Below are 25,564 nucleotides of genomic sequence, written 5' to 3'. Positions count from 1 at the left end.
TGATGATAATGCATTTTTACTTTACGTATAAAGTATACTATATACTAAATAATATACAATATAGCCATTAATGGGAATTGTATTTATTTGTGCTATAGTATATTTTAAATATTATTCATTAGATTGAGTTTCTAGGTGATGAAACAACGTGTTTACATTTGTCTCATCCTGGGGGGATGGTAAGAAGTGAGTCCTGAGCATTTTGGAGGGAAGGCTTGCATAGATAGATGAGAAGGGGGCAAAGGCTCCTGGGAGAGCAGTTAAGGGTTTAACATAGAGGTGACTCATTGGTTGGATCTTAAAGATGAAATTTGCCATCGGAGAGGAGGGTAGGTGGATTATGGGAGAAGTGTTTTAGCTTAATGAAGTTCAGGTAGTTTGACAGTTCCAATGGGGGTCTTTTCCGTTGCACCAGAATGCTCAGTAAAATGAAAACAGATGTAATGCTTATTGAACAGATGTTAAAATCTTAATATATATTGAAGTTGTTATATCAAACTGATTATTTTTGGGGTCAATTTTTCAGGCCATCCTCTCATACCAGATTTCTTCTTAGATGAACAACCAGATACAATTACCAAGAAAATGGAATCACGTGGTAAGATGTAGACCATATTTTATGTAGGAAAATAAAAATACTGACATATATTTCTTCCAAAATATAAAACTGGACATTTCTGCCTTCTCCTTTTAAACCATTTTGTGACTTAAACTAGACAAGTAATGTGAGGTCTTAGTTAATTCCAGCGAAGAAGGTTGTCTTTTCCTTCTACCAGTAAGAAGTTCTTAAAATATTCTTTTCATTTGGTTAAAAAAATGTTGCCTAAAAAAACCAACCTTTTTTAAGGTTTTCTTTCTTTTCCCTGGCACTGTCTTTAGGTATTTCATGTTGATGTGTTATTTTGTCTTAAGGAAAATTATGTCATATCAAAGTACATCTAACACTATATTCTCAGAGTTTGTGGCTATGTGACCACTTTAGGGGAGAAATTAACTGCAGACGAGGTTTTGGTTTTACTTTGTTTTGTTTTTATAATTCAGAAACAATAGCCCCCTTGAATCAGTCCAGAGCGTATGTTTGATTCTTGGTGTTCTGGCATTATGCCACTCGTTTGCTGAAAGATATGAGAAGAAATACTCTAACAAATACCCATGGGGAAAATGTCTTTCATGCTTTACTAACAAGAATAGCTGTGCTTCTCCTGGACTCTTATTTTTGTCTTACAGACACTGTGGGTCTCCTAAGTGATCATAGATTCTTTAAACGGCTGCTAGAAAACTTAGGAACAAAGTCTCTCTACACCCTCAGCAGACCTATAGAACCTGACCACAACTCTAGAACCTTAACTCGATGCATTTTAGTGCCAAACCTTATTTCCAGCTTTATCTTCTTTTTTCTATCTTTATCTTTTGTCCAAAGTTTTTGAGAGAGCTTAAAAAAATTACTTAGGTAATAAAAGAGACAACTTTTTGTTTGTATTATAGAAAATTTGAAAAGTACAGAAAGGAAAAAAGTTATTCATTATCCCACCACCTAGAGATGGCTCTTTTTAAAATTTAAAAAATTTTAAAAATTACGTCTTTGATCTGGTTGCCACGTGAATGTATCAGAGTATTAAAACAAGGCTGTCAGTCTCTTTTTGAAAAGGCCTCTTACAGAATGGCAGGAATTAGAGAGCTTGTCAAAGTCTGCGGGAGTCTAGTCTTTGAGTTAGGCAAGTCCAAAATCCTGGGTTTTGCCCAGCACCCTGAGATTGGAGCTCTGTTTTGGAGGAAGATATGCATGAACTAAGCTCACTTAAATTCCAAGTTGAAATAATCAGAACCATTTATTGATCACATATATTCATTTTGTTTTTCAACAAATATTTATTTGTCGTTTACTGTGGGCCAAACACTATCCTAAGTACTTTGCGTGCGTTGTCTCATTTAATACTCATGATCCTACAAGACAGGTATTATTTTCCTCATTTTATATCTAAGATCACACAACTGGCAGGTGTTAGAACCAGGATTTAAATTCATATTTCTCTGATTCCAAAGCCCATACCTTTAACCAAACTAAAATTGCTTTCCTAACTCCAGAACATGTAAAGTCATTTAAATTAGCATATTTCCCCACCAGGAATCCAATTTATTAATTTACAATGAGGGCTTGCCATCTCACAGACTAAATGTGTAGTTGCTATGATCAGCCTATTCTCTCCCTTAGGGCGTAATTATCTGGGGAACAGAATCATGATCAGAAGGTTGTTTCGTGACCGTGGACTCAAACAAGAAGGGTTAGATAAGTAAAGTGTAGGATAAATGTTTATTGGCTTCAGGCTTTGATAGGGGCTGTTTTGCCTGTGGGATCAGAACATGTGTAGTGCGTGACTGCGATCCCTTTATCCGTCTCCATGTGAGGGATGCCCTCATCCTTGAGGTCAGAATACTCCAATTCCTCTGGCTAAAGCTTCTCTTCCCCAGACAGGGCTGGAAGGAGCATTTACTTCTGTAGCTCCCTTTACCTTAGTCTTCCTGGTTCAGTCAACTGCAGTTCCACTTGCCATTTTCTATAGATATATTAATATAGTCTTATGGGTAATAGTCCAGTATTTCTGGCCTGGGATCTAACTTAGCTCTCTGAGGTGACTTTTTACATCCATATCCAGATCCATTGTGTGTTGACTTTACAGTTTCTCTCTCAGAAGTCAGTGTGTGTCCCTCATTTCCAAGGGGGAGAGGCTCACTTTTCTGTTGTACCCACTACTTAATAATCCTATTAACATTAGATTGTACCTTCTCCGGAATCTGTGCTCTATATACTCGTTTTATATAATATATATGTAATTATGTAATATATTGTAAACTATGTACATAATTTTATATTAATGCTTTCTTTCTCATAGTAAAAGCAATGCTGTCATTTCTTCATTGATTTTCCCCCCATTGCAACACAGGGAGCTCATATAGTCTTTTAATTTTTTTACCTCTAGTTTATTTTTGTTTTTTCTTTAGTTATAGTTGTAAGATTTTTTTATTTTTATTTTTCCTTTTTCTCCCAAAGCCCCCTGGTACATAGTTGTGCATTTTTAATTGTGGGCCTTCTAGTTGTGGCATGTGGGATGCCGCCTCAGCATGGCCTGATGAGCAGTGCCATGTCCGCGCCCAGGATTCGAACCAGTGAAACCCTGGGCCGCAGCAGCAGAGCGTGTGAACTTAACCACTCGGCCACGGGGCCGGCCCTTTTAGTTACAGTTTTAATTGCTTCTGTTCCATTTGTTCTGAATTCACCTCAGAAACACTTATTCTTACCCTGGCTAGTCTTTCCTTTTCCCCTGTAGTTAAGACCATCTCTTACTATTTCCATTTTTTTGTTCTTTTCTTCTGCATTCTGGGAGACCTTTTCAAGTTTGTACTCTGTGTTACTGATAAGATTTTCGACACTTTCGTCTGTTCCATATTGCCTCTAATTGTTAGTTTAATTTTGCTATTGTTCTTTTTGTTTTTCATGTTTCCCATTTCCTTTTTCATTTTATTCTATTGTCTTTTCATCTCAGCCAATTATGTATGACTTTCTGCCCCTGTTTCATATAGTTTTCATGTGGAGGAATTCTTGTGGGTTTCATAGTACATTATTTTTAGAGGTAGACTTTTGCTCTTCAGGATAACCTTCCATTACCTTGTGGTACCTTGTTTTTTCAGAGGCATCAGGTCACTTTTTCCCTATTAATTAATCCTCATATTAAGAGATATCTCTAGAGCTAGTGTAGTCAAATGACAGGGATGTGTAGGTTGATTTTGGCTCCGCTCCCTGTCCATCTGGTGGAAATCCTTTCTCAGAGCTGCAGTTTCTCTTGTGGTACCCGTTAGGCATAGAGCTGGTGCCATTGTCCAAGGCCTTCTTGTGACTTTCTTTTACTTCTTCTGCTTAACACCTACTCTCCCCAGCATGCCCTGCTGCCAGGGTTCTTCCCCTCCCCATCTTGATCCGTCTTACAGGCTTTGCGGCTTGTACTTCTCAGGGTGGACACCACCACGACTCCCCCTGCTGTCTGCGCCTCTGTTATCTGGGAGCTACAAGCTTTGAAATGGGATTTGAAAGATGGAGGCTTTCTTAAAAAGCAGCATCATAGAACCGAGGGGCAGATCGTAGTCTTCTGGTTGGTACAAGCCCAGAATGTGATCTAGTGGTTTAAAAATGTGAGAACCTGTCTTCTTTCTTTAGGTGAGCAGAGCTCTTCCTCCTTCGAGATCTTTCATGTGGCGAAGCACAGGCAGTCCTGTGTTTCTTAGGCTGACTCCATCTACCTTAGCATTACTGACCATTTCTTCCTAGGTTCTGACAGTAAATTGTGTCAGTCTAGGTGATGTTTAGTATTTGTCTTTTTTTTTTTCATTTTTGTATTTATTTAGGACGAAGTTAGGAGAGGCTGGGTCAGAGGCTGCTAGCCATGTGTCTTTTTTTTTTTTAAAGTTATTGAAATGGTCTAAGTGTCTCTTTCTCATTAACGCTTATGTATTTGTAGTCTACTGACTGTATCTTTCAAATATATTACTGGTTTGTTCTTTGTCTTCTGAAGTTTTATTCTTGTGCCATCATCATTCTACATCCAAATATTCCAGGTGATAAATTATGCAATTTATGCCTGGGCAAGTGTCTTTCAGGGCTGCACTAAAGTTTTTGCTGCAATCTTCTTAGCACTTCAGATGATACCAATATTATATCTTGATTAATAGACAAATCACCTAAATAGTCACCTACTAGTATGGGAGAAGTTCCAGCAGTTATTTATATGACAAAGTTAGTTCTCTCTGGTGTAACTACCAAAACTAGATCATTCCTTTGTATTCCTGCTATGGAAACATGAAGGAAGCCTGTATCTCTGCTAGCCCCGCTTTGAGCAGCTTCTGGTTGGTCCCCTACTGGTGAGTTTAGGTCTTGGTGCTATGCTCAGCACCAAGTTTATGTTGACTCTATAAATATTAGGGGCCAGCCCTGTGGTGTGGTGGTTGAGTTCAGCCAGCTCTGCTTTGGTGGCCTGGAGTTCACAGGTTTGGATCCCAGGGGCAGACCTACACCACTGGTCAGCCATACTGTGGCTGTGACCCACATACAAAGTAGAGGAAGACTGGCACAGATGTTAGCTCAGGGTGAATCTTACTCACCAAAAAAAAAAAAAAAAAAAAACTTAGATAGATATAGAAGAAGATGTGGAGGAAGTATTACTGAGTGGTAAAACTGTGTAGGCTCTGGAGTCAGACTGCCTGGGTTTGAAGTCCCACTGTGCCACTTAGTACCCAGTAACCTTGGGTGAGTTGCTGGGCATTCCAGTTGCCATTTTAAAAGCTCACTCACTTCTTTTTACTTTAATTTAATCTTGGATTATGTTTATTAAGCAAATTGAAATGCTTTCTGGAATAAGGCAAATTATAAATAAAAAGGGGGAAGCTAATTTTTATATATTTATATCTGGTCATCTTCATGAGCTTTTTTCCCCCTAAGACTTCTAATAGTCTCTAACAGAGAGACAGTAGTTGTCATTGAAAGCATAGACTTTAGAGTAAGTAAGACAGAATCTGGGTTTAAATCCTGCCACTGCCACTTATTTATATCTGTGACCTTGGACAAGTCACTTCAGCTCTCTGAGACACTTTTCTCATCTCTCACTTTCCTTATGCAAGTATTGTGAGGATTGAGTATCATAGTGCATCGTCTTGTGAATTTGACATAGTCAGCCCCCTATAAAGATTAGTTGCTCTAATTATCATTGGATAATGATCTTGAATCTTCTAAGTGATCTAACTTACTGCCTGTATATAATAATAATATCTTATGGGATTATTTCTGGTATGTATCTTAATACACTGACATGAACTTCCGGGACATTAATTGAAAATGTTTATTTTAGGTATTCTTATTTTATTCTGAATTATAAAGGGAAAATCTTTAGATTTTACCCATAAGTAAGGGGTTAAATATTGGTTAACATTTTTTTATCAGATAAAAGTTAGCTTAGTGTCTACATTTTTTAGTGTAATAAATGCGTTATATTTTGAATATGGTAATCAGTTGGGTAGCTTTTTTTTCTATGTTCTTTTCCTTGAGGGTTTGAAATAGCTCACCCACTAAATTATTTGGTCTTTTCTGAAGTTCTTTCTTTGGAAATGTATTTATTTTCTCATTCAATTATTGGCTTATTCTAAAATAAAAGACAAGACTTATCCATTTGAAGTTTTAAAATATATTTGTGTGGACATGTAGTAAATTCACTTATAATTTTTTAAATTTCCATATTTATTTTATCTCTTTTCTCTTTTTAAAGTTTATTTTTCTCTGCTTTTCTCCTTGATTAAATCTGCCAGAAAGTTGCTAATTTTACTGTATCTTATTTTTTCTCAAAAGAACTAGATTTTAAATTTTATTTTTTATTCTACTGCTTTTCTCTTTCTGATTTGTTTTTGGTTTTGGGGGTTATTTTTGGTGAGGAAGATTGGTCCTGAGCTAACATCTGTGCCAGTCTTCGTCTATTTTGTGTGTGAGTTACTGCCACAGGATGGCTGATGAACGATGTAGGTCCACGCCCGAGATCCAAACCTGCGAACCTGGGTCCGCAAAGCGGAGCGCACTGAACTTAATACCGTGCCACCAGGCCAGCCCCTCATTACTTTTTTTATAACAGCTTTACTGAGAGATAATTTACATACGCCAAAAAATTCACCAAAGTGCATAGTGTAGTGATTTTAGTATATTCACAGAATTGTGCAACCTTCTGATTCATTAATTTTTTAATTTTTGCTTTATTATTTTCTTCTTTCTTTGAGGTTACACGTTTTTGTTCCTTTTCTCACTTGTTAGGCTAATACTTTATCTTTATTCCTTTTAAAATAAAATAACTTTTGATTGTGCATTATTTCTCCCCTTAGTATAACTTTGGCCACATCAAATAGATTTTGTTATGTACTTTCATTAATTTTGATATCATTTTAAATTAGTTTGTACAGAAAAAATAGTATAAAAAAGCGTAGCACTCGAACTTAACCACTTGGCCACAGGGCTGGCCCCTCACTTTTTTTTCAAATATAGTTAAAATTCAGATGCACAAACATATATTTTACCAGATTGGATCATATTATATTTAATTATATAGACTCCCTTTTTACTTAACATTATATTGTGAATATTTTCCATGTCTTCAGAAACAAAGTTTTGAAATGGCAACTTAGTATTATATACTATCATGTGAATGGTATTTTGTTTTAGTTGTTTGTAAGTGTTTCATTTTATAAATGTTACAGGATTTTCTTAAAATTGATCACTAAAAGTAGATGATGAGGCAATGGGAAGGCCCCTGATACATGTTACGAAATTTTCTTCTAGTATTTTAAACCTACTAGCAGTGTATGAGCACCTCCCTCACTGCACTATCAGCATTAAATATTAGAATACATATCTGAATTTTTAAATGGGCTTCTAAATAATATCTTTTTTTTTTTTTTAAAGATTTTATTTTTTCCTTTTTCTCCCCAAAGCCCCCCAGTACATAGTTGTATATTCTTCGTTGTGGGTCCTTCTAGTTGTGGCATGTGGGACGCTGCCTCAGCGTGGTCTGATGAGCAGTGCCATGTCCGCGCCCAGGATTCGAACTAACGAAACACTGGGCCGCCTGCAGCGGAGCGCGCGAACTTAACCACTCGGCCACGGGGCCAGCCCCTAAATAATATCTTTTTTTTTCTTTTCTCTTAAAGATTGGCACCTGAGCTAACATGTGTTGCCAAACTTTTGTTTTCTCTTCTTCTCCCCAAATCCCCCCAGTACATAGTTGTATGTTCTAGTTGTGAGTGCCTCTGGCCTTGCCATGTGGGACGCTGCCTCAGCATGGCCTGATGAGCAGTGCCATGTCCACACCCAGCATCCGAACTGGCAAAACCCTGGACAGCCGAAGTGGAGTGTGCAAACTTAACCACTCTGCCATGGGGCTGGCCTCTAAATAATAATATAATAATAATAGTAATATAAAATCATGCCCTATTCACTTACATTGGTGTACACTCGGGAAATAATTTATTTTCAAGGATATGCTGGGAAGTAGCATTGCTCAACACAGGCATGACAAAGATTGTAGAGCATTAGGTATTATTATGGGAGGGCACCTTTTTCAAATTTAATGGGTGAAAATATACCAGGAACTATTGACAAAATGTCATGTTTTCAGATTGTAGGATAAATGTATGTGTGTGTGTATTCACATATTCAGCCTTATATTGTTTAATTCAGTGTCTATTCAAACCGACCACTGTATAAGGTAGTCTCCCATCCTTTTCCACTTCTTGCTTGTTTTTGGTAATAGAACTCATCACTTCTTGACTTAATTTTTTGGTATGTATGTATTTGCATATTGTCTGTCTACACTACACGGGTTTCCTGTGGTGTGATTGTCTGGTTTAGTATAAGGCTAATGATGGCCTCAAAGAATGAATTAAGACGTTTTCCCTTTTCAAGCCGGCCTGGGGGCGCAGCAGTTAAGTGTGCATGTTCCGCTTTGGTGGCCCGGGGTTCGCCGGGTCGGATGCCGAGTGTGGACATGGCACCACTTGGCAAGCCATGCTGTGGTAGGCATCCCACATATAAAGCAGAGGAAGATGGGCATGGATGTTAGCTCAGGGCCAGGCTTCCTCAGCAAAAAGAGGAGGATTGGCTGCAGATGTTAGCTGAGGGCTAATATTCCTCAAAAAAATAAAAAAGAGAAAAAGAAAAAGAAAGTTTTCCCTTTTCTTGCATTTTTTGGAAAAGTTGATGAAGGATTGACAGGCATAAAAGAACAGAAACTTAAATGATTGATTCCGTTTATATGGAGGTAAAAATGAGGCAAAACTAATCCGTGGTGTTAGGTGTCAGGATAGTTTCTTTAGGTAGTAGAGGGGGAGTAGCAATTAGGAGAGGCCGTACGGAGTGGGTTTCTGGGGTACTTGTAATGTCCTCTTTCTTGACCTAGTTGATGACACAGTGTTTTCGCTTTCTGGTAACTTTTTGAGTTGTGTACTTAAAATCACTGTTTATGTATGTTATACATCAATAAAAAACAGTGCTGTGGGGCCGGCCCCATGGCCAAGTGGTTAAGTTTGCGTGCTCTGTTTCGGTGGCCCAGGGTTTCGCTGGTTCGGCTCCTGGGCACGGACATGGCACTACTCATCAGGCCATGCTGAGGCAGTGTCCCACATGCCACAACTGGAAGGACCCACAACTGAAAATACACAACTATGTACCAAAGGGCTTTGGGGAGAAAAAGGAAAAATAAAATCTTAAAAAAAAAAAAGCAGCGCTGTGTCAAGGGCAAGGCGGTCAGAGTTATTTGCCCTGGATGCAGGCAATAAAGGGGTGCACTCTCTGTAGTGAATTTAAAAACAATAACAAAACTGACTAAACATTTTTATGGAAAGGGATTATCCTTGCTCCATTGGATCTTAAGGATCTCATCCTTAATATCTGCTTAGACTTTATAAGAGAAGGATTTTACTGTTGTTTTTATGTGTCTCTGGAAACATCGTAGTGGAAGGTAATTCATATTTAACAAATTTGGGATACTTTTATATTGCTTATGTTCTATTCTGAAGTGTCTTTATGCTGTCAGTTAGATTTCATTTAATAACCTTTGGTGAATTATGTTGGACAAGATGACTGTGTTACCGAACCTGAAGTGAGTTCGCTCACCCGTTGCGCAGCAAGCCAATCTCTGACACCGGGGGTGGTGGAGGAAAGTAGGAACTTTATTTTTTGCACAGCGCTGAGCAAGGAGAGAGGGTAGCTAACGCTGAAATCCCAAACTCCCCGAAAAGCTAAAAGGAAGGGTTTTTATTTGGGGTTTTAGGTAGGGGAGGGGGAGCATATGGCCTTGCTGGTTGGAGCTTTCCCACCAGCCTGTCTTCGGCCTTGAGACACTTGCAGAGAGGAGGGAGCCTGTGACCTTGCTGGTCAGCAGCTTTCCCACCAGTCTGTATCTCTTTGTGGGGAGGAGATAGTCCAGGTGCTTGTCCTTGACGGTGTCTGTCTCCATGGAGGATAGTGGATTCTGGAGCCAGGAAGCCAGAGAGTAAGCAGGGAATGAGTGTTTTGGTTTTAACCCCATATATGCTGGGTTTAATGTAGGGAAACTGATATCAGGGTCGATATCAACTGGGTATAATTGAGTTGGGAGATAGATGGAGAGTTAATTTTCAGCCTGGAGTACAGATTGGCCTTGGAATTAATTTAATGAATGAATTGTCCTCCCCTGTTTCTGGGGGCGACCATGAAATGGCCCACAGGTGATTCCAGGAGGCTAAGTAAAGGAGCAGAGGTTGGGAGAGGGGCCGGCTGCATGCCGTGGGAGTCGAACCGTTCTATGCACTGCCCGTCTTCTCCCCTGGCTCATCCTATGCTGAATGGTTATGGCCAATGAGTTAAGTGGATACAAGTTAAAAAATGTAACCTCCATTCCCCTGGCCTTGTGTTTCTAGGCAGGGGGGCCTTCATGAATCCAATAATCTGACCTCCCTCTGCCTCTAGTCGGGGGGACCAATCTGACTGAGAGTCGGAGGAGAAAGGACTTTGTGTGGTTTAGACCCTTTCTGAGCATTCTGTCCTCAGTTTTCACCTGATCTTTACTTACAGAGGCATTTCGCTCCCCTGATGGGGAGGAGGCCAGTTCAATCCGGGGTGAAGGGACCGGGTGAATAAGTTTAATTTAGAGGTGAAGTTAGTGGGAGTTGACTTGGCTGTTGATTCAAGCTACAGTCTCCAATTCAGCTCCACCAGTTTGTTGTTGTTAGTGTCGTTGAGTCGATTCCGACTCCTGGTGACCCTGTGGACAGCACAGCGGAACCCTGCCTGTTCTTTTTGTGCCATCCTCTCACCTTCCAGCGCTATATCAGACACTGCTCTGCTGCTATTCATAGGATTTTCATGGCCAGTTTTTCCGGAAGTGGGTGGCCAAGTCCTTCTTCTTGTCCATCTGTCTTAGTCTGGAAGCTCTGCTGAAACCTATCCACCATGAGTGACTGTGCTGCTATTTGAAATATCGGTGGCATAGCTTTCAGCATCACAGCAACAGGCAGCCATCACAGTATGACAATCAACAGTCCGGTGGTGTGGTTCCTTGACTAGAAATGCTGGAAATGAACCCAGGCCACAGCAGTGGGAGCACTGAATCTTAACCACCAGACCACCAGGGCCAGCCTTCACTAATTTGCACAGTTGATATTCTGATCTCCATCTTTCTGACTCTAGTGTCCTCTTTTCTCATCTGGTTTTAAAACTCAGAGGGGTTGGCCAGCCCAGTGGCATAGTGGTTAAGTTCACACATGCTCTGCTTTGGCAGCCTGGGGTTCACAGGTTTGGATCCTGGGCATGGATCTACACACTGCTCATGAAGCCGTGCTGTGGTGGCATCCCACATACACGGTAAAGGAAGACTGGCATAGATGTTAGCTCAGGGCCAATCTTCCTCACTGGAAAAAAAAAAAACACCTCAGAGGGAATAATAAAGGAGTGATTGACTATTACCCCTGAAACTCCAATAATTTGTTTAGGTCCGTTTATTATAGACACTATATAGTTTTTTAGTGGGTTTTTTTTCTTTAAGATTTTATTTTTTCCTTTTTCTCCCAAAAGCCCTGCGGTACATAGTTGTATATTCTTCGTTGTGTTGTATATTCTTCGTTGTGGGTTCTTCTAGTTGTGGCATGTGGGACGCTGCCTCAGCGTGGTTTGATGGGCAGTGCCATGTCTGCGCCCAGGATTCAAACCAACGAAACACTGGGCTGCCTGCAGCGGAGCACGCAAACTTAACCACTTGGCCACGGGGCCAGCCCCTAGTGGGTTTTTTTTTAACCTAATCTGAGAGCCTTTTACTTGGAGAGTATAAACCGTTTGTATTTATAATCACAACTGATGTGTTTGGCTGTTATTCCATCAGTTTGATTTATGCTGTTAGATGCCACTGAGTGCATTTAAGCCCTCATTTTGGTCAAACAGGTCTAATTGGTAGCAAGTCTGTTCTCCTAGTTAATTAATTCCGTGTGTGGCCTTACATTGCCTAGGCTTTAAAGCCATTGACGTCAGTAATATTTTACAGGTCCTCCTCCAGAACTGAGAGAAGAGAAGTCACAGCCGCCACCAAAACCACGATCTGGAGCTGTGGAAGAAACATTTAGAATTGTTAAGGACTCTCTCAGTGACAATATGGTTAAAGCCACTCAAGCAATCTATCAGTTTGAACTCTCAGGTAAGGATTACAGTCTAGTAATCTGGGGCTTTTATGAAACAAAGTAGCATATTTCCCTTGGACAAAAATCAGCCTCCAGTAGTGATCATCTTGATAGTTGGCTGTTTCTGGAACCCTTACCCTAGAATGTAGACATTCAAGAATAGCAAATGACTACTGATTTGTATTTTTAAGATCCGTGCGTATGGGCGCATGTAAAATAAAATTTCATTACAGATACTTCCAGTGTTAAATAACTCCTTGGCATCTATAATGGAGAGAAAATCATATTTAGAAGGGCATATGGATCTTGACAGGGTAATAGAGTAATTTATCATCAACCACGAGCACTTTGCCATTTTTATCTTTGAGATTATTTAACTCAGTCTGAATGTAGTCAGCTTTTTAAACCCTCTGTTAATATTTTTCTTCTCAATATAGTATTAACACGTTAATGATAGTTTTAAGAACTACTACCTCAGTCCCATTGTATGCAGACTTTGCCATTATCAGCTCTTTTCTTCTTTGTCTCCTCTGTTTTATCTGAATCCTTCTGCACGTTCCTGTTTTTATTTCCTTTTCTATCGTTAGAACCCATGGTCCATTGCTTCAGTCACTCTCTTGCCTGTATCCTAAACTTCCTGGACCCTTTGTGCTTCTTCAACTGGGTTTTAAGCAGCACCTCTGAATTCTATATTTCTGTGGTCAGCTTACTGACTGCCTCATTCCCTACGGCAACTAGTTTAAAGTTTTTCAGTGTTTCTCAAATCTCCCATCTCTCCCTTCACCACTTCCTGGCCAGTTTCAGCAGATAATCCCACCTCCTCTTTCAAAGAGATAATAGAAGCTGACAGACAAATTACTTCAGCTTCCTGCCGTCTCATATCAAATCAACCATTGTAAGCGTCATCCTCTCTTCCTCTCCTCCCAGATGAATGGAGCCAACTCTAGAACTGTGCATCTCAATTATTAATGTCCATATTGGTCACCTGGGATCGTGCTGAAATGCAGACTCTGATTCAGTAGATCTGAAGTCTGCATTTCTGACAGGTGATGACAGTACTGCAACCATGGATCACACTTTGAGCAGCAGCGTTCTAGATCCCATTTCCTCTGGCCTCCTCTGGGACTTTGTACTATTTATGATGCCCTTTCTTCCACCTGTTCATTCTGCAGCCTCCTTCCCAGTGGTACTTTAACATTCTCAAAGTCTAGTCTATCTTTAAAACAGAACACAACAACAACAACCCCCCATCTGCACTTCCGTCTTTCTTCTCCCTGTTAGAGCCAAACTTATTTTCATCTACAGTTTGCTCTGCTCTGATATCATTTTTCTCCACTCCAGTGAATTTGCTCTCACCTCCTCAGTGACTTCTATAACACCAGTGGGCATTTGTCATTCTTACCTTATCACCACTGCATAGCATTTGATGCTGTTGACCACTCTTTCCTTCTGGAAATGCTCTCTTTCCTTGGCTTCCTTGACAGTAGCTCTTCTTGCTTCCTTCTCTAGCTGTAGCCTTGTCAGTTTCTTGTGCTAGGTGCTTCTCCTCTATCCTTCCCTAAATGTTGCTGTTCTTCAGGTCACTGTCTTAGCACTCTTAATATTTTACACACCTTCTCCAGGGCACCTCAGCCACTCACACGGCTTCAATGACTACAGGAACTGATTACCAATGTATCTCTATTTCTATCCTAGTCAGACTTCATTGACATTTTCAGTTCCCTGCCACAAAGATGCCTCAGTCTGAAAATGTCCCAAACAACTCACCATTCCCAATACCTGCCTTTGGCACTACCTATTAAATCTGCTCTCCTTCAGTAGTCCTCTCTCAGTAAAAAATACACCAATATTTACCCAGTTTCCCAAGCCCAAAACTAGCAAATCATTCTTACAGACCTTCCCTACCTTTTTCTCAACATATTCAATCAGTTGTCTCATCTTGTGGTTCTGCTGTGAAATGATCTCTCAGATATGCCTTCTGTCGTCCATTCTCACTGCTACCATCCTGCTCCAGGCACATATCCTCAAGCTCCTGAACTACCCCACCACCATCCTACCTCGTCTTCTGCATCCTGTTTATTCCCCTCCAATATGTTCTCTACACTGTTGGGGCAATGTATTTAAAATACAAACCTTATGTCATTCTCCTTCATGGCACATTCCTTAGGGTGAAGTCAGTGAATCCTTTACGTGGCTCACTATGCTCCACATCTGGGCTGCTTCACGAGCTCATCTAATGCCACTATCCACTCTCTTCCTACCTTCTAGTCTTACTGTACTTTTTTCAGTTCCTCATCTAGCTAATTCGTACTTAACTTTTAAATTTCAGCTTCAGCTGGGCTTGTCTGACTGCACATTACCTTCCACTTCCTCGTTTGTAAGAACCATGTTATTGCAGAGTCTTCAGAGCCTAGCCTAGTGCCTGGCACATAACACACATCTTCCTCGACTTATGATGGGGTTACATACTGATAAACCCATTGTAAGTTGAGAATATCATAAGTCGAAAATGTATTTAATAAACCTAACCTACCAAACACCATAGCTGAAACTAGCTTACCTTAAATGTGCTCAGAACACTTACATTAGCCTACAGTTGGGCAAAATCATCTAACATGAAAAAGCTTATTTTATAATAAAGTGTTGAATATCTCATGCAATTTATTGAATAGTGTACTGAAAGTGAAAAACAGAATGGCTGGATGGGTACAGAATGGTTGTAAGTGTATCAGTTGTTTACCTTCATGATCACGTGGCTGACTGGGAGCTGGGCTCACTGCCACAGCCCAGCATCACCAGAGAGGATCGCATCGCATATCGCTAGCCCAAGAAAAGATCAGAATTCAAAGCACAGTTTGAATGCGTATCACTTTGCACCATTGTAAAGTCGAAAAATTGTAAATCGGGGACCGTCTATAAGTACTGAATTTGATAGATGCCTGAGGATTTTAACTTAGGAAACAGACTTATGTAAGATTGTTCTAATTAGAGCAGTTATGAAGTTTAAGAACCAGGCTTCTTTGGCATTTATTTCTATATCTTATCTTTTGTGTAGGTGAAGATGGTGGAACTTGGTTTCTTGATCTGAAAAGCCAGGGTGGGAATGTTGGATATGGAGAGCCCTCTGATCGGGCAGACGTGGTGATGAGCATGTCTACTGAGGATTTTGTAAAAATGTTTTCTGGTGAGTTTTCAGTTTTATTAATTTACTTACTGTTTAAGGAAAACTTAGTTCTAACATTTATTCCTTTCCAAATCATCAAGCCTCTTGAGTGTTTGTAGCAGTAGAATGTCTGCAGCTGTGCATATTGAAGAGCACGTAGCCTTGGGAAGGTGGTTCCCACTGTCACGTCTACTGCCCTTTCTACTTTAACCAACAAGTGAGGAGTGATGTCAGAATTTCCTTTTTGCATGACTGAGAAGCTAATAAGATAATATTGGGAACAGAGAAAAGGACTCTCTGTTCAGCAGGACTCCTAGGCGGGCTTCATTTCTACCAGTTGGACTAAGATATCATTTCCAGTAACACCTGGCTCACCGGAGGTGCTGAACTCAGCTGCAGGTCGTTTATTGAGAGTAGAGTCGTGCTTCAGTCTTGCCACTATTGTCGTAGGAAACGGATCTCCCATGGGCCAGTGACCGTGCTTTCTGTGGAATCTCTAACTAGGAGAAGGTTTTGCATAATTTTCTGTTCTGCCCATTTACCTCTAACTGTGCCAGAAAAACGTTAAGGGTAATTTTTAAAATTTTCTACTCTTAGAACACTACTCCAAATGGTAAGTGAGTTAACACATGTATTTATTAGAAGCAGCACTTTAAAGCATTATAACATTCTAATGTAAAGATTCTTTCGTTTAGTGAGTTATAAATGTTATAACTTCATAAATTGAAGATCACAGTGTATTCTGTGCCCTGTAGGTCTGGCTTTCCAATTCTAATCCAGGATGTTAATGGCCTATATGCCATCTGAGTCAATCTATGCATGATGTTACTAATGATCAAGGTCTCTTCAACTTTTCCTCTTTTTTAATAGTAGTATTAAATATTCATGGTACAAAAATTAGAAAATACACTGAAGAAAAAATAAGTAAAATTATTCTTTATTGCGCTACTAAGAGATGGCTATCAGTTGATTTTGGTTTAGAGTCATATATATATTTCTGTGAATGTATATAAATATACACATGTACTTATAAAAACAGGATTATAGCATTGCTACTTTTTGGTAATCTTTTTTACTTAGTACATTATAACATCTCTCAATGTTAATGCATAGTTATCTCTTTAATCATTTTCAGTAGTTTGTTTAGAGTTTCAACAACTGTTTTTCCATAAAGCTTAAACAAGGTGCTTTAGACATACTATATGCTCCAGAAATGTTTGGTAAATTTGAATCTTATAAATATATAATATTTTGAACTTAAAATCATTAAAATAAAAATTTATTGTCAATTTCTAAACTGAAATTACAATAATTATAGTTAATGTGTATTCTCTGTTTACTATGAGTTAAGCAATACTCCCACCAATGCTTTGAGATAAAATATTTTTTCCATTTGAAAAAAATGGGGGCCGGCCCCGTGGCCGAGTGGTTAAGTTCTTGTGCTCTGCTTCGTGGCCCAGGGTTTCGCAGGTTTGGATCCTGGGCGTGGACATGGCACCATGCTGAGGTGGCATCCCACAGGCCACAATTAGAAGGACTCACAACTAAAAATACACAATTATGTCCCAGGGGGCTTTGGAGAGAAAAAGGAAAAATAAAATCTTAAAAAAAAAAAAAAAAAAAAAAGCCTGAGGCATTGATGAATCAGATAATAAACCCAAGGTCACATAGCAAGTTTAGGATATGACTCTAAACTAACTTCTAAGCTCATGCTCTTGTAGTCATTATGCTATGGTGCCCTCCAAAGGTGAAAGAATCAAGTGACTTCTTTAACTTACATTTTATTTATGTAGCATAAACCTGTGATGATGGCCCTTCCATTTATGTCTTTCTTGAGTGTGGTCCTGGGTTGAATGGGGGAGGTCCGTCAGCTAAATGAGTAATGTGTTTTCAAGTATCCTTAAGGTTCATGTTATAGCAACAGTTTACATTGAGAGCAAGTGAGTTCGCTTCTGCCTCTTAATGTCCTTTTGTTCTTACTCTTTATCCCATCTGCTTTCCTTTGACTGGGCACATTTTACACTTTATATGCTAAACGTTCTCTTTTGAGGAACCATAGCCATTTCTGTGACTTAGTTAATATAGAGGATACATTGTAAATATAAAAACTCAAAGCAACTAGTGATCAATTAATCAAAATCTCTCCTTTTGGCCACTAGAGGCCACTGTATGGCAAAGTGTTACGGTAGAAAGAAACTAAATTGTACAAGATGACCTGATTGCGAGGAGGGATTATATATAGGATATTGTGTTTAATAGCTGTTTTTAAAAAGTTATTTTTTTAAACAGTATTATTGAAGTATAATTTACATACCATAAAATGCACCCATTATAAGTGTACATGGTTTTTAGTAAATTTCATAGAGTTATACAGCCATCTCTTAGAATCCAGTTTGAGAACATTTCCATCACCCTAAAAAATTCTCTCATGTTTCCTTGCAGTTGGTCCCCATTCTTGCCCCTAGCCAGCCAAACACTAATTTGCTTTCTGTCTTTGCAGATTTACTGTTTCCAGACATTTCATGTCAATGAAATCAAACAGTATATAGTCTTTTGTATCTGGCTTCTTTCACTTAGCAAAGGCTTTTGAGATTCATCCATCCATGTTGTAGCAGTATCAATAGTTTGGTTCCTTTTCACTGCTGAATAGTATTCCATTGTGATGGATATACCACATGTTATTTATCCATAACTCATCAGCTGGTGGACATTTGGATTGTTTCAAGTTTTTGATTGGATTGTCTCAAGCATTATGAATAATGTTGCTAAGAATATTCTCACACATGTATTGTATGGATGTATATTTTCATTTCTCTTGGGTAGATTCCCAAGAATCTGCTGGGTCATTTGGTAAGTTGATATATAACTTTTTAAGTTGATATATAACTTTTTAAGAAACTACCAAACTGCTCAAGTGGCTCAAAGTACCAATTTTACATACTCATGAGCAATGGATGAAGGTTCCAGTTTCTCCAAATCCTCACCAACACTTATTGTCTCTTTTTTTTTTAACAGCTTTATTGAGGTATAACTGACAAAAACTGTATATATTTAAGGTATATAACATGATGATTGATAGACATATGCATTGTGAAATTACTACAATCAAGCTAATGAACACATCCATCACCTCACATAGTTAGTTACCTTTTCTGTGTGTGTGGTGAGAACACTTAAGATCTACTCTCAGCAAATTTCAAATATACAGTACAGTATGGTTAACTGGACTTACCATGCTGTTCATTAGGTTCCCCAGAACTTATTCATCTTATAACTGAAAGTTTGTATCTTTTGACTAATATCTCCCCATTTCGCCTACCCCCCAGCCCCTGGCAACCACCATTCTACTCTTTGCTTTTGTGAATTAGACTTTTTTAGATCCCACGTGTAAGTGTAATCATACAGTATTTGTCTTTCCGTGTCTGGCTTATTTCAAGCAGCATAATGCCCTCCAGGTTCATCCATGTTGTCACAGATGGCAGTGTCTTTGTTATTACAGCCATTCTAGTGGGTACACGGTGGTATTTCATTGTGGCTTTAGTTTGCATTTCCTTAATGATTAATGATGTTGAGCATCTTTCCATGTGCTTAATAGCTATTTATATTTGATGAACTGTGTATTCAAATCTTTTGCTCATCTTTAAATGGACTTGTCTTTTTATTATTAAGTTGTAAATATTCTTTATAAATTCTAGAAGCATGTGATTTGCAAATATTTTCTCTCAGTCTGTGGCTTATATTTTCGTTTTCTTAATGCTATCCTTTGAATTATGAAAGTTTTCAGTTTTCATAAAGTCTAATCTATAATTTCTTTCTTTTATAGTTCATGCTTTATTCCCTCAGTATTTCATTCTTCTTTATGCTATTGTGAATGGAATTATTGTCTTGATTTTATTTTTGAATTGTTTGTTGCTAGTATAGATAAGTACAATTGATTTTTGTGTATTTATTTTCTATCCTGTGAATTAACCAGTGAAGCCATTTGGGCCTGGGATTTTCTGTGGCAAAATTTTTAATTACTGATTCAATTTATTGTTATATGACAGTAGCTTTTATTTTTTAAACAACTTTATTGAGATGTAATTCACATACCATACAATTCACCCATTTAAAGTGTACAGTTCAGTAGTTTTTAGCATATGCACAATATTTGCAATCGTCACCACAGTTGTTTTTAAAACTTTTTCATCACCTCAAAAAGAAACCCCAACCCGCACATCTGTGGACAGCTAGTTTTTGACAAAGGAGCCAAGAACATACAATGGAGGAAGGAAAGTCTCTTCAATAAATGGTGTTGGTAAAACTGGACAGCCACATGCAAAAGAATGAAAGTAGACCATTATCTTACACCATACACAAATATTAACTCAAAATGGATTAAAGACTTGAATGTAAGACCTGAAACCATGAAACTTCTAGAAGAAAATATAGGCAGTACACTGTTCGACATTGGTCTTAGCAGCACATTTTCAAGTACCATGTCTGACAGGGAAAGGGAAACAATAGAAAAAAATAAACAAATGGGACTACATCAAACTAAAAAGCTTCTGCACAGTAAAGGAAACCATCAACACAGTGAAAAGACAGCCTAACTATTGGGAGAAGACATTTGCAAACCCTGTATCTGATAAGGGGCTAATACCTAAAATATACAAAGAACTTACACATCTCAACAACAAAAAAACTAACAACCCAATTAAAAAATGGGCAAAAGATCTGAACAGACATTTCTCCAAAGAAGATATACAGATGGCCAACAGGCATATGAAAAGATGCTCAACCTCATTAACTATCAAGGAAATGAAAATCAAAACTACCATGAGATACCACCTCGCCTGTCAGAATGGCTATAATTAACAAGACAGGAAAGAAGTGTTGGAGAGGATATGGAGAGAAGGGAACTCTGGTACACTGCTGGTGGGAGTGTAAACTGGTGCAGCCACTATGGAAAACAGTATGGACATTTCTCAAAAAATTAAAAATAGAAATACCATATGATTCATCTCTTCTGTTGCTGGATATATTTTTTTGTTTTTGAGAAAGATCAGCCCTGAGCTAACATCTACTGCCAATCCTCCTCTTTTTGCTGAGGAAGGCTGGCCCTGAGCTAACATCCATGCCCATCTTCCTCTACTTTATATGTGGGACGCCTGCCACAGCATGGCTTGCCAAGCAATGCCATGTCCACACCCAGGATCCAAACCCCAGGCCGCCGAAGCGGAACGTGCACACTTAACCGCTGTGCCACCAGGCCAGCCCCTATTGCTGGATATTTATCCAAAGAACATGAAAACACAAATGCATAAAGATACATGCACCCCTATGTTCATTGCAGCATTTTTCACAATAGCTAAGACTTGGAAGCAACCTAGGTGCCCATCAAGGGAAGAATGGATAAAGAAGATGTGGTGTATATACACGATGGACTACTACTCAGCCATAAGAAACAATGATATACGGCCATTTGTGACACCATGGAGGGACCTTGAGGGTATTATGCTAAGTGAAATAAGTCAGAGGGAGAAAGTCAAATACTTTATGATCTCACTCATAAGTTGAAGATAACCAATGACAAACAAACACATAAAGGCAGAGATGGGATTGGTGGTTACCAGAGGGGAAGGGGGGAGAGTAGAGGGCGGAAGGGGTGATTAGGCACATGTGCCGTGATGGACTGTAATTAGTCTTTGGGTGGTGAACATGATGTAATGTATGTAGAAATCAAAATATAGTTACACTTGAAGTTTATATGATGTTATAAACCAATGTTACCGCAATAAAAAAAATAGAAACCCCATACCCGTTAGCTGTTAACTCCATATCCCCCATCCACCTGCCCCAAGCCCTAAGCAACCACTAACCTACTTTCTGTCTCTGTAGATTTCCCTATTCTGGGCTTTCATATGAATAGAATCATATATGTGATGTTTTTGTGACTGGTTTCTTTCCGCATGTTTCCTATTTTAGCGTATTTTCAAGTTTCGTTCTTGATGTAGCATGTATCAGTACATGTTGTTGGTACTTCATTCCCTTTTTTAAAAAAATGAAGGTGAAATTCACATAGCATACAATTAACCGTTTTAAAGTATATAGTTCAGTGGCATTTAATTTAGTGCATTCCCAAGGCTATGCAACCACCACTTCTCTTTAGTTTCAAAACTTTTTCACCCCCAAATGAACACCCCGTACCATTTAAGTAACACTCCCATTCCAGCCTCCCCCACCCCCGGCAACCACTAATATGCTTTCTCTCTCTCTCTGGATATGCCTATTCTGGATAGTTCATGTAAGTGGAATCATACAATATATATGACCTTTTGTGTGTGGCTCTTTTCACTTAGCATCATGTTTTCAAGGTTCATCCAAGTTGGAGCATGGATCAGTACTTCTTTTCTTTCTATGACTGAGTAATATTCTGTCATCTGGATATGCCATATTTAGTTTATTTGTTTACCTGTTGACAGACATTTGGGTTGTTTCCACTGTTTGGCTGTTACAAATAATGCTGTTCTAAACATTTGTGTCCAAGTATCTATGTGGACATATGTTTTCATTTCTCTTATATTGCTAGGTCGTACGGTATTTCTCTGTTTAACTCTTTGAAGAACTGCCAAACTGTTTGCCACAGCAGCTGCACCATTTATATTCCTGCTAGCAATATATGAGGGTGTCTATTTCCCTGTATCCTTGCCCTCACCAACACTTTTTTTTTTATAGCAATCCTAGTGGATGTGAAGTGATATCTTATTGTGGTTTTGATTTGCATTTCCCTAATGACTAATGATGTTGAGCATTTTCTCATGTGCTTATTGGTCATATGTATAGCTTCCTTGAAGAAATGTCTGTTCGGGTCCTTTGCCCATTTTAATTGAATTATTTGTCTTTTTTTTTAAATTGAGTTTTAGGAATTCTTTATATATTCTAGATATAAAGAAGATATCCCTTATCAGGTATATTATTTGCAAATATGTTCTCCCATTTTTGGGGAGGTTGTCTTTTCACTTTTTTGATGATATATTTTGAAACACAAAAGTTTTTAATTTTGATGAAGTCCAATTTATCTGCTTTTTGTTTTGTTGCCTGAGCATTTGGTGTCATATCTAAGAATCTTTTGCCAAACTCAAGTTTTGAAGATTTACTCCTATGTTTTCTTCTAAGGGTTTTTAGTTTAAGCTCTTAAATTTAGGCCTCTGACCAATTTTGAGTTAATATTTGTATATGCTGTGAGGTAGGGTCCACCTTCATTAGTTTGCATGTGGATATCCAGTTGTCTCAGCACCATTTGTTGAATAGACTGTTCTTTCCCCATTGAATGGTCTTGGCAATCTTGTTTAAGATCAGTTGACCATAGATGTATGGGTTTAATCAAACCTATACATAGGTGGGTAAAGTTAAATGTAGAATTACCATATGACCCAGCATTTCCACTCCTAGATATATCCTCAAAAGAATTGAAAACAGGGGCCGGCCCAGTGGCACAGTGGTTAAGTTCACATGTTCTGCTTTGGTGGCGCAGGGTTCGCTGGTTCAGATCCCAGGTGTGGTCATGGCACCACTTGGCAAGCTGTGCTGTGGCAGGCGTCCCACATATAAAGTAGATGAAGATGGGCACGGATGTTAGCTCAGGGCCAGTCTTCCTTAGCAAAAGAAAAAGAGAAGGATTGGCAGTAGATGTTAGCTCAGGGCTAATCTTCCTCAAAAAATGAAAAAAATTAAAAAATAAAGAATTGAAAACGGATACTCAAACAAATACTAGTAAATGCATGTTCATAGCAGCACTCTTCACAATAGCCAAAAGGTAGAAACTACCCAAATGTCCATCAACAGATGAATGGATAAACAAATTATAGTGTGTATGTATGTGTGTGTATGTATATATATATATAAAATAAAATATTATTCAGTAATAAAAAGAAATGAAGTCCTGATTCATAGTACAATGTGAATGAACCTTAAAAACATGCTAAGTGAAAGAAGCCAGACACAAAAAATCGCATACTGTATAAATCTATTTTTATGAAAAAATAGAAGAGTTAAAATCTGTAGAGACAGAAAGCTCACAGGTGGTTGTCAGGGCCTAAAGGGAGGGGCAACTGCTATGCATAATGGATACAGGGGTTCCTTTCAGGCTGATGAAATGTTTTGGTACTAGATAAAGGTAGTGTTTGCACAACATTGTAACTGTACTTAAATGCTACTGAATTGTTCATTTTAAAGCCTTTCCTTTGTCTGCTCCCCCAGAGATAATCTCCTTCAGGTCTTTTTGGTATTTCTTTCAATATTTAAAACCACACTTTTCAATGTTATTACATGTCTCAATGTTATACTGTTCTCTTTGGAATCACTAATCTAAAGACTGATAGGTGAGATTTAAGTTCTCTTGTAGAACCTTGATTCTGCTCCTCCTTTCCCATCCTCCCCGTGTAGTTATTTCACCATCTTTGCTTCAATCAATACTCTGTGTTTAAATAATTATGATTCTGGTGTAGTTTGCCGCTGAGTCAAATAGTATACTATTATTATGTTTCTTCTCAGAACTTTTATTTTTCCTGGACATAAATAATTGCTCTATTTTTTTCCTCCATTAGACTAGGTATAAGGAAACTAAGCAAAATCTTCCTGTACTCTTCCCACGGCCTCTTGATACAATTTTCTACTGCCAAATGTGTTAGATTACCTGTCAGTCTACTTTTTTTCCTGGAGCCCTTTGTCTTCTTGTTACAATCTAAACAGGTAGCTCTTTAAGCCTGCTACACAGCTGTGATCCAAGAAATTTCTTTAACTCTTTCCTGCATCGATTCTGCTATTTCCTGTATCCCATGTCTTCATTCTTGGTTTACATCCTTATTTTGGTGGCACATGTTCTCCAGTAGCTTCATGAGAAAGGATGTATAAGAGGTTATTTTTGTGAGTATCTAAAACTACTTGTATTCTCTCAACACATTGATTGTTTGGCTGGTAGAGATTTCTGGGTTGAATTTCATTTTCTCTCAGAATTTTGAAGGCATTGCTCCATCTTCTAAGATTACCATTGAGAATTTGATACTATTCTTATGCTTAATCTTTTGTATGCACCCTTCCCCTTTCTGAAAGCTTTGGAATCAAACCCATCTCTTTCTCTGCGGTGTTCTGAAATTTCACAATGACACAAGGTGCTATGGTCTTTTTTCTTTCATTTTCCTCAGTCCTTGATGGGCTCCTGGGGGGAATGTATCTTATATTATTTCTTTGATAGCTCTCTCAGTTCTCACTTTCTGCAGAAAACATTAGATCTCTGATTTAATCATCTTACTTTTTAGGAGATTGATTCACCTTATTCTTTCCTTTCTGTTACTTTTCTTTCACATAGTAAGGAGAGACTTTATTTAATAAGATTACTGGGGGAGAAGGGTGGCTGGAAAGAGACTTTTGCAACAGTGGGAAGGAGACTGTTGTAATAGACAGACTGCTGTGACCAGATCTGCAAGTGTCTCCTTTCTATTGTATTTTATATTTTTATATACTTTATATATTATTATATTTATATAATAATATATAAATATAAATATAATAAATATATTATTATAGTATAATTTATATCAAATTGTTAATTTCCAAGAGCTCACTCTTGTCTTCTCATTGCTTCCTTCTTCTTCTCTTACTTCCCCCTTCTTCCTCGTCACTCTACCCCATTGCATTCCTTATTCTACTGCTTTTCTCCCTTTGTCTCAGTCCTCTCCTTCCCCTCCTCTTGTTTATCCCCCTCCTTTTTCTCCCTCTTTCCTGTGTTTCTCCTCTTCGCCCTTTTTCCTCCAGCATCCTGTTCTTTTTTTTTTTTTAAGATTGGCACCTGAGCTAACAACTGTTGCCAATCTTCTTTTTTTTAAATTATTATTAATATTTTTTTAATTTATTTTTATTTTTTTCTTCCCAAAGCCCACCAGTACATAGGTGTATATTCTAGTTCTGAGTGCCTTGTGCTGTGCTATGTGGGATGCCATCTCAGCATGGCCTGATGAGCGGTGCCATGTCCACGCCCAGGATCTGAACCGGCGAAACCCTGGGCCGACGAAGTGGAGTGCGTGAACTTAACTGCTCAGCGACCGGCCGGCCCCTCCAGCATCCTGTTCTTGATACATTGTTGTTATGTCTTCTCTAATCAATGAGGACATGAATTATGGAATTTTTAATTTG

At 38.6% G+C, this 25,564-nt stretch overlaps 1 protein-coding gene across 1 annotated transcript in view; it reads left to right on the top strand.

Moving 5' to 3' along the window:
• The window catches only part of HSDL2 (hydroxysteroid dehydrogenase like 2), a 70,710-nt gene that overhangs the window by 37,271 nt on the left and 7,875 nt on the right, over positions 1-25,564 (top strand). The window contains exons 8-10 of the mRNA XM_014834472.3: positions 527-598; positions 12,096-12,245; positions 15,284-15,412. Coding sequence (XP_014689958.2) covers positions 527-598; positions 12,096-12,245; positions 15,284-15,412 — 351 coding nt within the window. The remainder of the gene's footprint in view (positions 1-526; positions 599-12,095; positions 12,246-15,283; positions 15,413-25,564) is intronic.

The sequence above is a fragment of the Equus asinus genome, chromosome 10 (assembly GCF_041296235.1).
Source record: "Equus asinus isolate D_3611 breed Donkey chromosome 10, EquAss-T2T_v2, whole genome shotgun sequence".
Taxonomy (NCBI): Eukaryota; Metazoa; Chordata; class Mammalia; order Perissodactyla; family Equidae; genus Equus; species Equus asinus.
This window is presented reverse-complemented; position numbering and strand designations above follow the sequence as displayed.